At 40.0% G+C, this 14,535-nt stretch overlaps 1 protein-coding gene across 7 annotated transcripts in view; it reads right to left on the bottom strand.

Moving 5' to 3' along the window:
* POLQ (DNA polymerase theta) overlaps nucleotides 1-14,535 on the bottom strand; it is a 124,532-nt gene that overhangs the window by 50,061 nt on the left and 59,936 nt on the right. For all 7 annotated transcript variants that reach the window (XR_004624951.1, XM_034659247.1, XM_034659236.1 and 4 more), the window contains 3 exons: nucleotides 11,357-11,500; nucleotides 10,160-10,356; nucleotides 651-891 (listed from right to left, as the gene is read on the bottom strand). Coding sequence is in view for 6 of the 7 variants with exons in the window: in XM_034659247.1 (XP_034515138.1) it covers nucleotides 651-891; nucleotides 10,160-10,356; nucleotides 11,357-11,500 (582 nt within the window). In the remaining variant the exon portion in view is untranslated. The remainder of the gene's footprint in view (nucleotides 1-650; nucleotides 892-10,159; nucleotides 10,357-11,356; nucleotides 11,501-14,535) is intronic.

A 14,535-nucleotide genomic window follows, 5' to 3' on the forward strand; every position in this document is an offset into this window, starting at 1 on the left:
CAACTTTGTTCCACTTCATCATTTCTACCATAAGCATATGATACGCTGTCTAAAGTCAAGGTACTCACTCTGGGCCAGCAGACTGCACAATAAATCCATGCTATTTATCATGATGCAAAAAAAAAAAAAATCAAAGGATATTTATCCTTTGCTACAGAAATAACTATTTATAGTTCTAAAATGAAAATGTCACTTTTTAAATTTCATGACAGATTAGGTTTTAAGTGTGAATAAAAATCATTGAATACAGTTCAAATATAAAATTAGCAACAAGTGATAAAATGCCACTAATTCTCTTCATTACAGTAGAGTCTGAGGTCTGCAAACTAGAGCCAAACAAGGGCCAGATGTCTGTTTTTATAACTAAAGTTTTATTGGAACACTCATTTTCATATTGTCTATGGCTGCTTTTGCGCTGTGATGGCAGAGTTGAATATTTATGATTGAGACTGCCTGGGCAGCAAAGTCAAAACTATTTAATGTCTGGCCTTTTGCCGAAAGTTTGTTAACCTCTGTCCTAGACAATCCAAAAACAGAGTTTGCATTAGAAGTGTGATAAAGAGCGATAAAGACTTGGGATAAAAAGTAGATAAATACAGAACTATCACCAGTCTGTAACAGCATAAAAATCCTGGCAAGGTTGTTTTTACCTTTAAGGTTTTCCTTCTTCAACAAAGAATTGAGTTGATTCATAGCATTGAAGGTGAGAATCGACTCTACAGACGCTCTGTATCGCCCTGAATGCTCACTGTTGACATTCAGCCCCAGGCTCTGAATTCCTTGTCCAGTCTCTATCCCATCCAGGAGGGGAAGCTCATGAGGAAGAAAACTGGAAACTATGCTGTGAAGAGTTGGCTCCTTAGAATCGGGATCTAGTAACCAGCACGCCACCTAAATGGGTTCAAAGACATTGTGCACACTTAAAAGGGGAAAATGCTCATTTCTTATCTCACTCATTTTCACTTAATACTAATTCAGTGGTCTTCCCAGGAGAGGAGAAGGAAAGGAAAATTGTAAATTATACCAGGACTAATTTTTGGAACTAGTGAGAGCAGTTTTCAAAGAAGGAAAACTTAAGTTTTCCATAGCTATAACATTCCTGCTGATCTGGTTCTGAAATGGGCTTGAAATCCAAGTGCCTCTCAGATAATTAAAACCATATTTCTGAAAATGTAGATGGAATCTTCTCCACTAATTTTGGCTAAGCTACTATAATAAAGACGGACCTATATAAGTTTTAGGTTTTTAAAAAGACTTCTAGCATTATAAGAAGTGAGACATAGGGGCGCCTGGGTGGCACAGCGGTTGAGCTTCTGCCTTCCGCTCAGGGCGTGATCCCGGCATTGTGGGATCAGCCCCACATCAGGCTCTTCCTCTATGAGCCTGCTTCTTCCTCTCCCACTCCCCCTGCTTGTGTTCCCTCTCTCGCTGGCTGTCTCTATCTCTGTCAAATAAATTAAAAAAAAAAAAAAAAAGTTCTTTCTCGAAGCCTCCCTTTAAAAAAAAAAAAAAGAAGTGAGACATAAATGTTTTACCATTAAAAGTTTATAACCAGTTTTAGAAAGCCTCTAGGCTTTCCCCTCAGGATAAGGGCCTGCCAACAGGGCCATCCAACAAATCATTTAATTGCTATTTTTAGCTTCCCTGCCAGATTAGAAGACCTGTAGTTTCTTTTGTGTGTGACTTTTTTTTTTACTTTTTAATTTAAATTCAATTAACATATACTGTATTATTTGTTTCAGAGGTAGAGTTCAGTGATTCATCGGTCTTATATAATAAGCAGTGCTCATTACATCACATGCCCTCCTTAATGTCCATCACCCAGTTACCCCATCCCCCACCGCCCTCCCTTCCAGCAACCCTCAGTTTATTTCCTACTATTAAGAGTCTTTTATGGTTTATCTCCTGCAGTTTCTAACGCTAGGTGATCTAGCAGATCAAAACTAAATTAGAATAAGGAAATCTAAGCCCTGTTCATAATTCTGACAATTACATGACTCAATTACTTCTTCAGTAGGTTAAGAATGTGGTTTGATAGGGGAGTGTGATATGGTGAATTATAATAAGAAATATTAATTTGGGGGAGCCGGGTGGCTCAGCAGTTAAGTGTCTGACTTTGGCTCAGGTCATGATCTCAGGGTCCTCAGATCGAGCCCCACATTGGGCTCCCTGCTCAGCGGTAAGCCTGTTTCTCCCTCTCTCACTCCCCCTGCTTGTGTTCGCTCTCTCGCTGTCTCTGTCAAATAAATAAATAAAATCTTAAAAAAAAAAAAAAAGAAATATAAATTTGATCTTTCTCCCCATTTCTAGCACATGAAAACCTTTGAAATTTCCTAAACTCTAAGAGAGATAAAGGCATCTTTTGTTATGTTAATGAGGTTGCTTTGGGAATGCCCCTAGGTAACCTAAGGATGGGGGTTGGCTGCCAGAGGAACCAACCCTGTGATTGCAGGGTGGGAACTTTCAGTCTCGCCCTTTGACCTGCTGGGAGGTGCCTGGAGGTTGAATTGATCACCAATGGCCAATGATTTAATCAACCATGCCTATGTAATGAAGGCTCCTGAAAATCCCAATATGACAGGGTTCGGAGAGCTTTGAGGCTGGTGAACACAGAGGTGCTGGCAAGGGTGTTGTGCCGGAAGCTCCCCTCCACCTGTCTAATTGAATCTGAAGGGGGAAAAGTTCACAGGAACCTCTCATTTATAGTCAGTTGGTCAGAAGTATAGGTAAGAACTTGGACTTAGAACTGGCATCTGACATCCTCGCCAGATGTCCTTGGAGGAGAGTCCTCAGAATCTCTAGTCTGTAGTCAGTTGGTCAGAAGCACAGGTGTTAACTTGGGCTTGCAGCAAGTCTTTCAAGGAGAAAGACTCAAAATAGCAGGCAGTACTGTGGCACTGATGCTTAACCTGTGGAATCTGATGCCATCTCCAGGGAGGTAGTTTCAGAATTGAGTGGAATTGTCGAAAACCCAGCTGCTGTCTCCAGCACTGCTTGATGGTATGGGAAAAACCCTACAAACACATCAGAATTGGTCTCAGAACAATTTTACTTGGTGTCAGAAAAGTGAGTCTTGCTAGAAGGGCCTGGCTCACAGAAACATATGGTTTATAAAGAGAAAGGATAAAGGGGTGGGGGATGATGATCCTTTGATCCCTAGATAGCTACCCAGTGACCCATGTATGAAACTGTAGCTACACTACCATTACTAAGGGTAAAAGTTACTAATGCAATTTAGAAATGGTAGACCTACCTCCCAAGGAGTTGGCTCATTGGATATATAAGTAAATGAAAAAAAGTAAGAACACTAAACATACAATCTCTTGGTTACTGTTATCTGTGATAGCTCAATAAAAGTAAAGGGAAGTGTTGGGTCTGGCCTTGATGGTAAACCAAGCTCAGATTTAAGTCTGTCTGAGCTTTAGCCACTAGCCTCAAAGTCAACTGTGCAGGGGCAACACAAAGCACCCCTAAGACCTCTGGTCACCAATAAGGTAATCAATATAGGAGAGCAATATGTAGCAACTATCAAAACCAAGGGGTATATGGGACACCTGGGTGGCTCAGTCGTTAAGTGTCTCCCTTCGGCTCAGGGCGTGACCCCAGGGTGCTGGGATCGAGCCCCGCATCAGGCTCTCTGTTCCACTGGGAGCCTGCTTCTTCCTTTCCCACTCCCCCTGCTTGTGTTCCCTCTCTCTCTGGCTGTCTCTCTCTCTCTCTCTGTCAAATAAATAAATAAAATCTTTAAAAAAACAAAAACAAAAAACAAGGGGTATACAGGGTGTGACAGAGTTGTTTCGTTTTGTGAATCAGTATCATCAGCTTCCTGCGGAACCTTTACTAAAATGGATTATGGGAGTAATTTAGGAGTGTTTGGTTGGGGATGCCGCAGAATGGAAGAGCAGAGGGTTGATGTAGGACCCAGAGCTCACTACAGTACAAAGTTCAGTGTATGTGATCCAGACACACGGATGGTTATTCCTATGGGAACGGCTAGCCTGGTGCACAGGATAAAAACCATTATAAACTCTGTTTACCCTGAGAGGGAGACTGTCCCTCTTCTCTTATAAATGCCAAGTGGAACACCCCAGATGAAACAGCTGACATTCTTCATATGCAAGCCATATGGGACCCCATTATAATAACTGGGATATTTACCTGCTGAAATCTAACCATTACTCACCTCAGGTCATAGTAAATGCTGTGGTTTAGGGTGGCCCCTTTCACACAGGTACCCCATATAACCCTATGGTCCGCAAAACCGAGGGACAGTTTGGAAAGCCTCATCAAATTTGCCTTCTTAGCTTCCTCTCATAGGCCTTAGAAATGGTAATAAAGGGGCGCCTGGGTGGCACGGCGGTTAAGCGTCTGCCTTCGGCTCAGGGCATGATCCTGGCATTATGGGATCGAGCCCCATATCGGGCTCCTCCGCTATGAGCCTACTTCTTCCTCTCCCACTCCCCCTGCTTGTGTTCCCTCTCTCGCTGGCTGTCTCTGTCACATAAATAAAGAAAAAAAATCTTTAAAAAAAAAAAAGAAATGGTAATAAAGACATTAGGTTTATTGACAAGAGAATGGGAAGAGGCAGGGGGAGGTCGAGAGACTTCCCAAAAAGGTAGAAATTTTTAAAAGATTAAGAAATATGGTGAATATGAAGCAAATATTGACAGGAGCAAGAGAAAGAGAAAACAGAAAGGGAAGAGTCTCAGGACTCACCCCAGCAGGATGGAAATTTTTAGATGGTTATTAAGAAACGTGATGAATACAATGGGTATTGATGGATTAAAAAATATTTTAATAAAGCATCACCAAAGGTTGGGTGGGTCAAAGCAACCCCCTTCTAGCCCCCACCATTAAAGGGCCCCAGACAAGACTGCTCTATTTACCATAATCTGGAGAAGTTTAAAAAGGTTAAAGACGTAAGTTACAATGAGAAACCTGACCAGCAATCAGTGGTTAGGCAGATTAATCAAGTTAAAGACTGATAAAAGGGTCAGGGTCCCTTGGCTCAACCCTTCCCTGGGGACCCAAAGCCTTTCAGACAAGAATAGCTAAAACTGTCAGGGTGTGGAAAAGTTTCCAGGACTCCCAGATGGGAGATCTAGGAACTGTGGTACTAAAACCCATTGGCAAAGCCCTGATTTGGGCTACAATTAGATTAAGAGAACCGTAAAAATGTAATGGTTGATAGGATTATGCAAACTGGAATGTTTAAGCAGATATTATGTAAAGAAGTTGTATCTCTTTGGGGTACCTGGGTGGCTCAGTCAGTTAAGCATCTGCCTTTTGGCTCAGGTCATGATTCTGGGGTTCTGGGATGGAGCCCTGGCTCCCTGCTCAGCAGGGAATCTGCTTCTCCCTCTGCCCCTTCGCCCACCCGTGTGTTCTCTCGCTCTCTCTAAAATAAATAAATAAAACCTTGGGGAAAAAAAAGTGATATCTCCTTTACCTAAATATGTTATGGTAGTAAGTGTTATGCCTGGCTGGGGAACACTTCCTCTAACTACCTAGTTCTGTAAAACCAAAACACATTGATGAAGTCCTAATGAAGGTTATAGTTAGAAATGTAAGAGTTGATGGAATTAAGGAAAAGGAAAATTAAGTCTGTAGGAAAATTGATATGTTTGAACAGGCTTTAATGGGGTGGTTGGGTCTTTACCTGACTGCATTTTGGAAATGGACATTATGTCTAACAGAGGAACATGTCCCATCATTAGTATTGTAAAACTCAAGGCATATAAATCCTACCCTTCAAGCAATGTTAAATGCTCAGCACAAACCAGTAAGATGCCTGACCCCACACAGTGTGGAATGAAGCCTGAGTGCTGGTAGGGACAAATTCTTTGTGTAATAGCCCTATGTGGAGACTGGGGCTAATGGCAAGAGCTTGTGAGCACCTCCCAAAAATGACTAATGGGACTTTAAACAAGAGAATTTCCATTTGAAGGTATATACGACCTTTCTATTTGACATTATTAATTGATTATGACTAAAGGATATAACATAATCTTGAAACGTGAAATACCCACACAACATGGGTGATATCTGAGAAATGCTCTAATGGAGTTGGCAGTGCCCAGTAGAGTTCCATAATAAAATGTTAACAGGTTACACAGGATCATGCTGCCTGGGGAATCAAAGGAGAGATACTCAAGAGCAGGGAGCCTGTTTTCTCTTAGGCTTGACTCCGGAATTATGTGAGGAGCTGCTTCTGGATTCTATTGTCACTTGGACAGTGCTCTATAAACAGCTCTTGACTGACTGATAAAAAACTGCTAGGTTTCTGGATGCAGTTCCAAAGTGAATGGACAATACCCTGTTTTGGAAAGTTGTTATTCTACTCAAAGAAGAAAACAGATCATCCTGGTGTGCTGAGTTGCATGCTGTTTTCCTAGCGGTGATGAAAGAATTGAACAGCTGGGAAAAGGCCCTATGTTTGGGTTTTCATTGGCTCATGAATAATGCCCAACAGCCTGGCCAAAATTCAGTCAGGGCGGCAATGGAGACCTGGCCTGCTAAAGGGATGCTCCTACAGGACTGTCCTACGGAAATTTGGGGGTGCATGAAAGTAGGACACATTAATGCCTTTCACAAGAACTCCCTTCTAGGTTTGGAAGGTGACTCAAATTATCAAGCAGACTTCCCTGCATGCCCCTTTGAGATGGTCACCTGGATCCATGAATGAGGGGACATGGTTCACTGCAGCAATACAGAGATGGCTGAATCTAGACATATTCCTCTTGTACCCTCTGAGGCACAAAAGGCTAAAATGAACTATTCTATCTGTCAACAAGAGAGTCAGAGACTGCAGATGGTTATTTGGCAGAGTCCCCAGTAGGAAGGCGAGGAAGATAGGTGGCAGGTGAGACTAATGCTAGTAGCCGTGGAGAGGTACAAATGGGTCCAGATAGGAATAGACATTGACTCTGGACCATGCTTTGCTTACCTGATTGTACATGCAAATGCTCTGAGTGCTATAAAAGAACCAGAACAGAAGATACTGCACCAGTTTAGATGGCTGACCATCATTTCTTCAGACCAAAAAACACACTTCATAGCCCATAATGTTCAACACTGAGCAAAGAGATATCCTCAGTACTAGTCTGATAGAGAATTGGAATGGGCAATTAAAATATAAGTTGTCTAAAATGAAGGGAGATAAAGGCAGGAAGGGCTGGCTTATACGCCTTCATGAGTATGTGCCCCCACTCAACATGAATGAATATTAGTGGGGCTACAGGAGTGTTCCCACTGGGTACATTTCTCTGTTTGGATCTGGGGAGGTAAGGACGGGGAAGGTGCTGGTATACTTTCTTCCCCACATCACCTCAACTTTTTTCCTCCTAGCTGATGCAGGGGTCACAGGACCAGGAGTAGAAGTATAAGGGCTGGAAATGGATGATTCCTAAGCAAGAAACTATAATCATGCCAGATGGGGTGAAGGCACAACCTGCCCCATCAAGCGCTTCGGAATTGTAACATATAGGTTAAAAGCATAGAAGGAAAAATAGTAGCTATAGGTGAAGAAATGAATAAATGTGTTATGCAATGAGGAAAATCCAATATTAACACCTCAAAAGAAGCTCTAAGCAAGAGATGATATTGTCTCTTAGCTCAATTAAGCCAGATGCCTAAAAGGGTGAAGCCATATATTGCTGACACTCCTCTTGCTTTTGGAACCTGGCAACATCGAATGGAAGCCTGGGAGACATTTTCATATGATAATGATAATGGACTGGATAGTTAATAACTGAATGGGATTCTAGTAATGTGCCAACTTCTTTGGACTTTTACTATTGTTTTGCTATAATAATCACGTTATGACAATCGTGTTTGAAAACCAGGGGTGGACTGTGATATTGTGACTCATAAGAAATATGTATTTGGTCTTCGTTCTCATTTCTAGCGCAGAACTTCTAAAATCCTTGAAATTTGCTAAACTGAGAGGGAGACAAAAAGATGTCTTCTGTTATGTTAATGAGGTGGCTTTTGTAATGTCCTTAGGTTACCTAAGGATGGGGGGATGGTTGCCAGAAGAACCAAACCTGTGACTGGAGGGTTGGAACTTTCAGTCCCACCTTCCTGGGATGGGGGAGCGGCTGGAGGCTGCACCAATGGCCAATGATTTAATCAATCGTGTCTATGTATGAAGGCTCCATAAAAACCCAAAAGACAGGGTTTGGAGAACTTCCAGGTTGGTGAATACATGGAAATGCAGGGAGAGTGGTATGTTTGGAGAGTATACAGAAGCTCCATGCCCTTTCTTACATACCTCGCCCTATGTATTCTTCATCTGGCTGTTGTTTCATATCCTTTAATATTTTTGTAAAAAACAAACAAACAAACAAACAGTAATCTAGGGAATAAACTGGTTTCCTGAGTTCTGTGAGCCACTCCAGCAAATTAATTGAACCCAAGGAGGGGGTGGTGGGAAACTTTGATTTATAGCTAGTGGGTCAGAAGCATAACAATCTACGTAGGCAGTGTCAGAATTGAGTTGAATTGTAGGATAATCAGCTGATACCCAGAGAATTGTTCAAGGCGTGGGGACCCCCGCCACATTAGAAATTGGTGATCAGAAACATTTTAGAGAATACTGAATAAGGTAGTTTGATGTAAAAGTTGGCAAATGTTTCTTATAAAAGTGAGATTTTTAAAATTAATAGTTTATCTTCTTACTTCAAAAGTGTCGTGGTTGACAAAACCAATTATGGAATATTTCAAATAGTTTATGCAAAAAGTGGTATAATAAACCTGAGATGGTATAGTAGTTTTAATGAGAAACTGTTATTACCCAGATTCTCATTTTGGACTCTGGAACATCAAATTTTGTTGAGTTTTTTTTTAAATTTAAATTCAATTAATTAACATATACTGCATTATTAGTTTCAGAGGTAGAGTTCATTGATTCATCAGTCTTAACCCAGTGCTCATTACATCACACACCCTCCTTAATGTCCATCATCAGTTACCCCATCACCCTACCCCTCTCCCCTCCAGCAACTCTCAGTTTGTTTCCTATGATTAAGAGTCTCTTACAGTTTGTCTCCCTGATTTCATACTGCTTTATTTTTCTCTCCCTTCCCCTATGTTCCTGTTTTGTTTATTAAATTCCACATATGAGTGAGATCATATGATAGCTGTCTTTCTGATTAACTTATTTTGCTTAGCATAATACCCTCTAGCTCCATCCATGTCGTTGCAAATGGCAAGATTTCATTTTTTTTTTTTGAAGGCTGACTAGTAAGGAACATCAAAATTCAGTGACAACTTTTTATATCCAGTAAAGGTCAGTTTAAAAACTACATGGAATTTTATCATATGTCAACCAATCCTAGTTTGAACTATGGAAAAGGAGAGTAACTTCAGTTTATCTGATGCTGCCTTTGAAAATCTTTCCCCCAAAAAGCTAAAGAAACTAAGAAACCAAAATTTATCCTATTATTGACTATATTGCTAATAACAACTAAGCAGTATCACATATAAATTCAAAATTAATATTCCATATGCCTCATGTAACCAGTATCAACAGGGGGAAAAATGATACCCTTTTGAGAGCTGTAGTATCATAAATAAATGTCTTATAAAAATGCATTATACTGTAAAGTGTATGTTACAATAACATGAATTACCCTTTTCTTAATAACTCAGAATCATCATTATGAGAAGTGCATCATGCTTTGCTATTATAATAGTAAAGTTCTCAGAGGCTAGTAAGGTAATCTGTCCTATGTTAAATGGCCCTACTATTCTTTTCAATGTCTTAGGTTTACACATTTTTCCTATTTTCTGCCTCTGTCTTCATGGATATTTGAAACATCCTGCTATCATATATTTAAACCTGACAGTTCTCATTTAATTTCTAATCTACTAAGACAGAAAACTTTAAACATAACCAAAATCAAAAAATTTTTAAATCTCTGAGGAAAGGCATGAACTTTAGTGCTTCAAATTTGTGGAACCTGCTTTTATCTACGCAGAGGTACTTGGTGCATCACATTCTGTTCTGGGTGGATGAGATTACTGGATAAAGGAGTGACTACTCTAAAAAATTTAAGCCTCATTGTTGGAGCTAAATAAATACCAAGTCATTTAAGAATTAACACTACACATTAAAAAAAATTGTTAAGTATGGTAAAAATTAAATAAGACATGAAACCTTAGGATCTTCATAACTTTGTTCCAGGGAGATACCACAAGACAGAAGAAGAATTTTATAGCTCTGGATGAAGTCATAGATGATAACAGAACGTTCTTTATCAGATTCCTTTTGAAAGCAGGATAGAAGGTACCATATTCTCTCTTTCACAGTCAGGCTTGGATCCAGAGAAGGTGCGACCAAACTGGAACTAATTTCTTTAGAAAACAAACAAAAAGTCTTAAGGCAAAAATTGCATGCACTCATTTGATCTCTAGAGCAATCTCTAATGGAAAGACTGAAAAGTCTAAGGGTCTAGCTCCATGGAACTAATAATTCAGCATGACCTTATTCAGGTCACGTTGGCTACATAGATGAAGTGCTTCGTATTCTAAAAATCAAGGCTTTATTTATTTAGGTGAAATTTTTAAATTTCAAGGTTTCTAAAAATAAATTTACATTTCTCAGAATAAGGAATTAAAGACATAAAAGGTATTTTTAAATGAATTTTAAATGAACTCCTTTTTAAAAAGATTTAGTGTGAACATATAATGTTAGATCTAAAAAAAAATAGAAGTTCAAGTTTCTATTTAACATAACACATTTTCCCTCAAAACAACTGAAAATATTTCATGCTTCCTCAAGAACAGATATTACACAGCATTCTTTAAAATGTTTACTTATTAATTTTGCTACTTTCTAAAACCAATCTATCAGCTAGGTAATGCAACAACTGTAATCAAATCCGAGATATTTCCAGATCATATCCTCTCAGTTCTATAGACATCTACCAAGGCTGTATGATTCAACTACTATAGTTGATGTTCAGCTCATCACTGTCTCTAGATAAGTTCCAGACCCAATCAATAACATAAAAAAAAGTCTGAAAAGAGACTGCTATGATCCAATCTTCAAAAGCAAACTCTCAAGGTGGCCAAGGAGTCCCTAAGTCTCTACTGCCTTCAGGAAGAAAAGATTGTATCAGTAGCCCATGTGATAAGTAAAGGAGAGTAAATGTTGTGGTTAAGACATTCATTCTATTTAATATATGAACTAATGTACACAACAGCCATTATTTTCCCCCCCCCAAGAATTTTTTAAGCCTAAAGATAAATTCTAGCTAAGTATCAGGAAATTATTCTCAACCAATAGGTCACTATCCTAATAGAGATTATATTAAAATCATATGGTGATTAAGTTAAATAGCAATTAACTTACCAGGATGCGTTTGTTCCTTCTGCAATGAAAAATAATAGGCATCTCTTCCACCCCAGCATACTGCCAGACCAACCAACAGGATGTCATCACAACCTTTAACAGGAACACCATAATCTCTAATAGGGGTTTCCTGAGGTGAGTTAACTAAGTAAATCAAAAGTGAATTAGTTAAAAATCTCAAAATAAAGCCATTAAACTGAATGTTAAAAAAAACAATGATAATACAAGAACTATTTGATTGGCAAAATATCCAGATCCCTAAAATATGCATTATTTGGATGGTCATTTCTATGTATATATAAGATCTTTCTAGGCTTCCCATCTATTAAGATAACTGTCACTATGAAAAATTTACCAAAGATTTCTTAAAATAGATCTATAATAATGACTAAAATGGTTATTAACAAAATTTTTTAAAAGCTGCATTTTGAATTGCCATAACTCAAACAGAAATAAAGACCACTTGAATGCTACAAAAATTTTGTAGTGACTTCAGCAATTCCTAACACTAAAAACTTCAGGAAATCAAGCATCTTATTTCTTGGCGAAGAATCAGGTATGATTTTGTATCTGGAATCAACATTTTTTTCTAAAATAAGGCATCTCCAACTTTATAGATACAGGTCAAAAACCAGTCTATCTTATTTGAACTTAGATCCCCAATACCTTGAAAATAAATGGCACATATCTGTTAAATTTAAGTGAACAATTTTATCCCTCTAACACCTAGCACAGAGAATGCGCTCAATTTTATGTATGTTGAATGAAAAATGGAAAGTACTAGTCAACACAAAAAGTACATAAAACTTGTCATTAACACACGTGCTCCATGACCTAAGTGTCCATTGATAGAAAAATGAATAAGGAAGATGTGGTATATATATACACACCCAATGAAATATTATGCTGCTATAAAAAGGGATGAGAACTTGCTATATGAGACAACATGGATATAGAGAGTATTATGCTAAGTGAAATAAATCAAACTGAGAAAGACAAATACCATGATTTCACTTCATATGTAGAATCTAAAACAAAAACACAAACGAATAAACAAAAAGCAGAATCAGACTTATAAATACAGAGAATAAACTGTTGGTTGCCAGAGGGAAGGGGAGAATGGGGGGTTGAGCAAAATGGGTGAAAGAAAGTGGGAGATATGGGCTTCTGGTTATGGAATGAATAAATCATGGGGATAAAAGGCACAGCATAAAGAACATAGTCAATTACCGTAATAGCAATGTATGGGGACAGATGGTAGCTATACTCATGGTGAACATAGTGTAACATATAAACTTATCCAATCACTATTTTGTACACCTGAAATTAATATATTATTGTGTGTCAATTACACTCAAATGGAAAAATTAAAAAACAAAACACATGTTCCATAAATTAAAGATGAAATACTCAAACTTTTATGAACAAATTCATTCATAAATACAAGGATTTAAGAAATCTAATCCTTTCCGGGGGAGGGGCTAAGATGTTGGAGGAGTAGGGGACCCCTTTTATGAACAAATTCATTCATAAATACAAAGATTTAAGAAATCTAATCCTTTCCGGGGGAGGGGCTAAGATGTTGGAGGAGTAGGGGACCCCTTTTTCAGCTGGTCCCCTGAGTCGAGTTGGATAGGTACCAGACCAGCCTGAACATCCACGGAATCAGCCAGAGACACAGGAAGATACATCTGGATCTCTACAAATGAACATCTCCAGCGATGAGTATTGAGGTATGAAGCTGGGAGCCATGAAACCGCGCGCAGATATCGGAAGATAAACAGAAGGGGGAGGGTGCCACTGCATTCAGGCGCCAGGAAGCGGTAGCCACCTGCACAGGGGAGGAGGCGGACTTGCGGACGGCACCCACGAGAAAACAGACTGGGACCGTGAGCAGGGAGCGTGCGCCACCAGACTTCTCACGGAACTCCGGTGTGCTTACTGGATCCAGACTGAGACCAGGAGCTCCAGGAGCGCGTCAGTGGCTAGCAGCTGGCGGCTGGCAGTGTTAGAAACAAAAAGGAGAGAGAAGCACCGGCCCTGGAAGTGAAGGCTGGGACGCCGGGTGTGGGGCACACATCCCGGGATGCTGCAGGGTTGAGCAGCACCAACAGAAACAGTTAAAGTGGCCAGATCATCAGTGGAGAGCAGCCCGCGATCCCCTCTGTTCTGTGAAAGAGGCTGAGATTTGAGCACTGCTGCTCTGACTCTCAGAAAAGGCACAGCAAACCACCAGGGAAAACCGCCAGAGAACAAAAGTCTGGAAACACCGGCTCACAGGGTGCCCATCCCCATCCCCCCTCGCAGGAGACACGGAGACCCTACCCAAACAGGGTTGCCTGACTATTGGCGCGGCAGGCTCCTCCCCCAGAAGGCAGGCTGAAAAATCAAGAAGCCCACATCCCTAAGGTCTCTATAAAACAAGGACTCACGGCCTGGGTCCCAGTCAATAATTTGGGCTCTGGACAACCCCGCAACCTCTCCTCATCAGAATGACGAGAAGGAGAAATCCCCCCCAGCAAAGACAAGACAATGAGTCTGTGGCCTCTGCCACAGAACTAATGGATATGGATGTAACCAAATTATCAGAAATGGAATTCAGAGTAACAATGGTCAAGATGATGTGTAGACTTGAAAAAAGTATTAACGAAAAATGTTAATGAGAATAGAGAATCTCTAAGGGTGGAAATGAGAGCAAATCTGGCAGAAATTAAAAATTCTATGAGCCAAATGCAGTCAAAACTAGACGCTCTGAGGGCAAGGGTAAATGAGGCAGAGGAACGTATTAGCAAATTGGAGGATGGGTTAGTAGAAGAAAAACTGAAAATAGAAGCTGGACTTAAAAAAATCCACACCCACGAATGTAGGTTACGGGAGATTACTGACTCAATGAAACGATTCAATGTCAGAATCATCAGCATCCCCGAGGGGGTGGGAAAAAAAAGAGGTCTAGAAGAGATATTTGAACAAATTGTAGCTGAAAACTTCCCTAATCTAGTAAGGGAAACAAACATCTGTGTCCAAGGGGCAGAGAGGACCCCTCCCCAGCTCAACCACGACAAACCTAAGCCACGTCACGTCATAGTGCAATTTGCAAATATTCAATCCAAGGATACAGTATTGAAAGCAGCCAGGGCAAAGAAATTTCTCACGTACCAAGGCAAAGTTATCAGAATTAT

This window comes from Ailuropoda melanoleuca, chromosome 1 (genome assembly GCF_002007445.2).
Source record: "Ailuropoda melanoleuca isolate Jingjing chromosome 1, ASM200744v2, whole genome shotgun sequence".
NCBI classification, from domain to species: domain Eukaryota; kingdom Metazoa; phylum Chordata; class Mammalia; order Carnivora; family Ursidae; genus Ailuropoda; species Ailuropoda melanoleuca.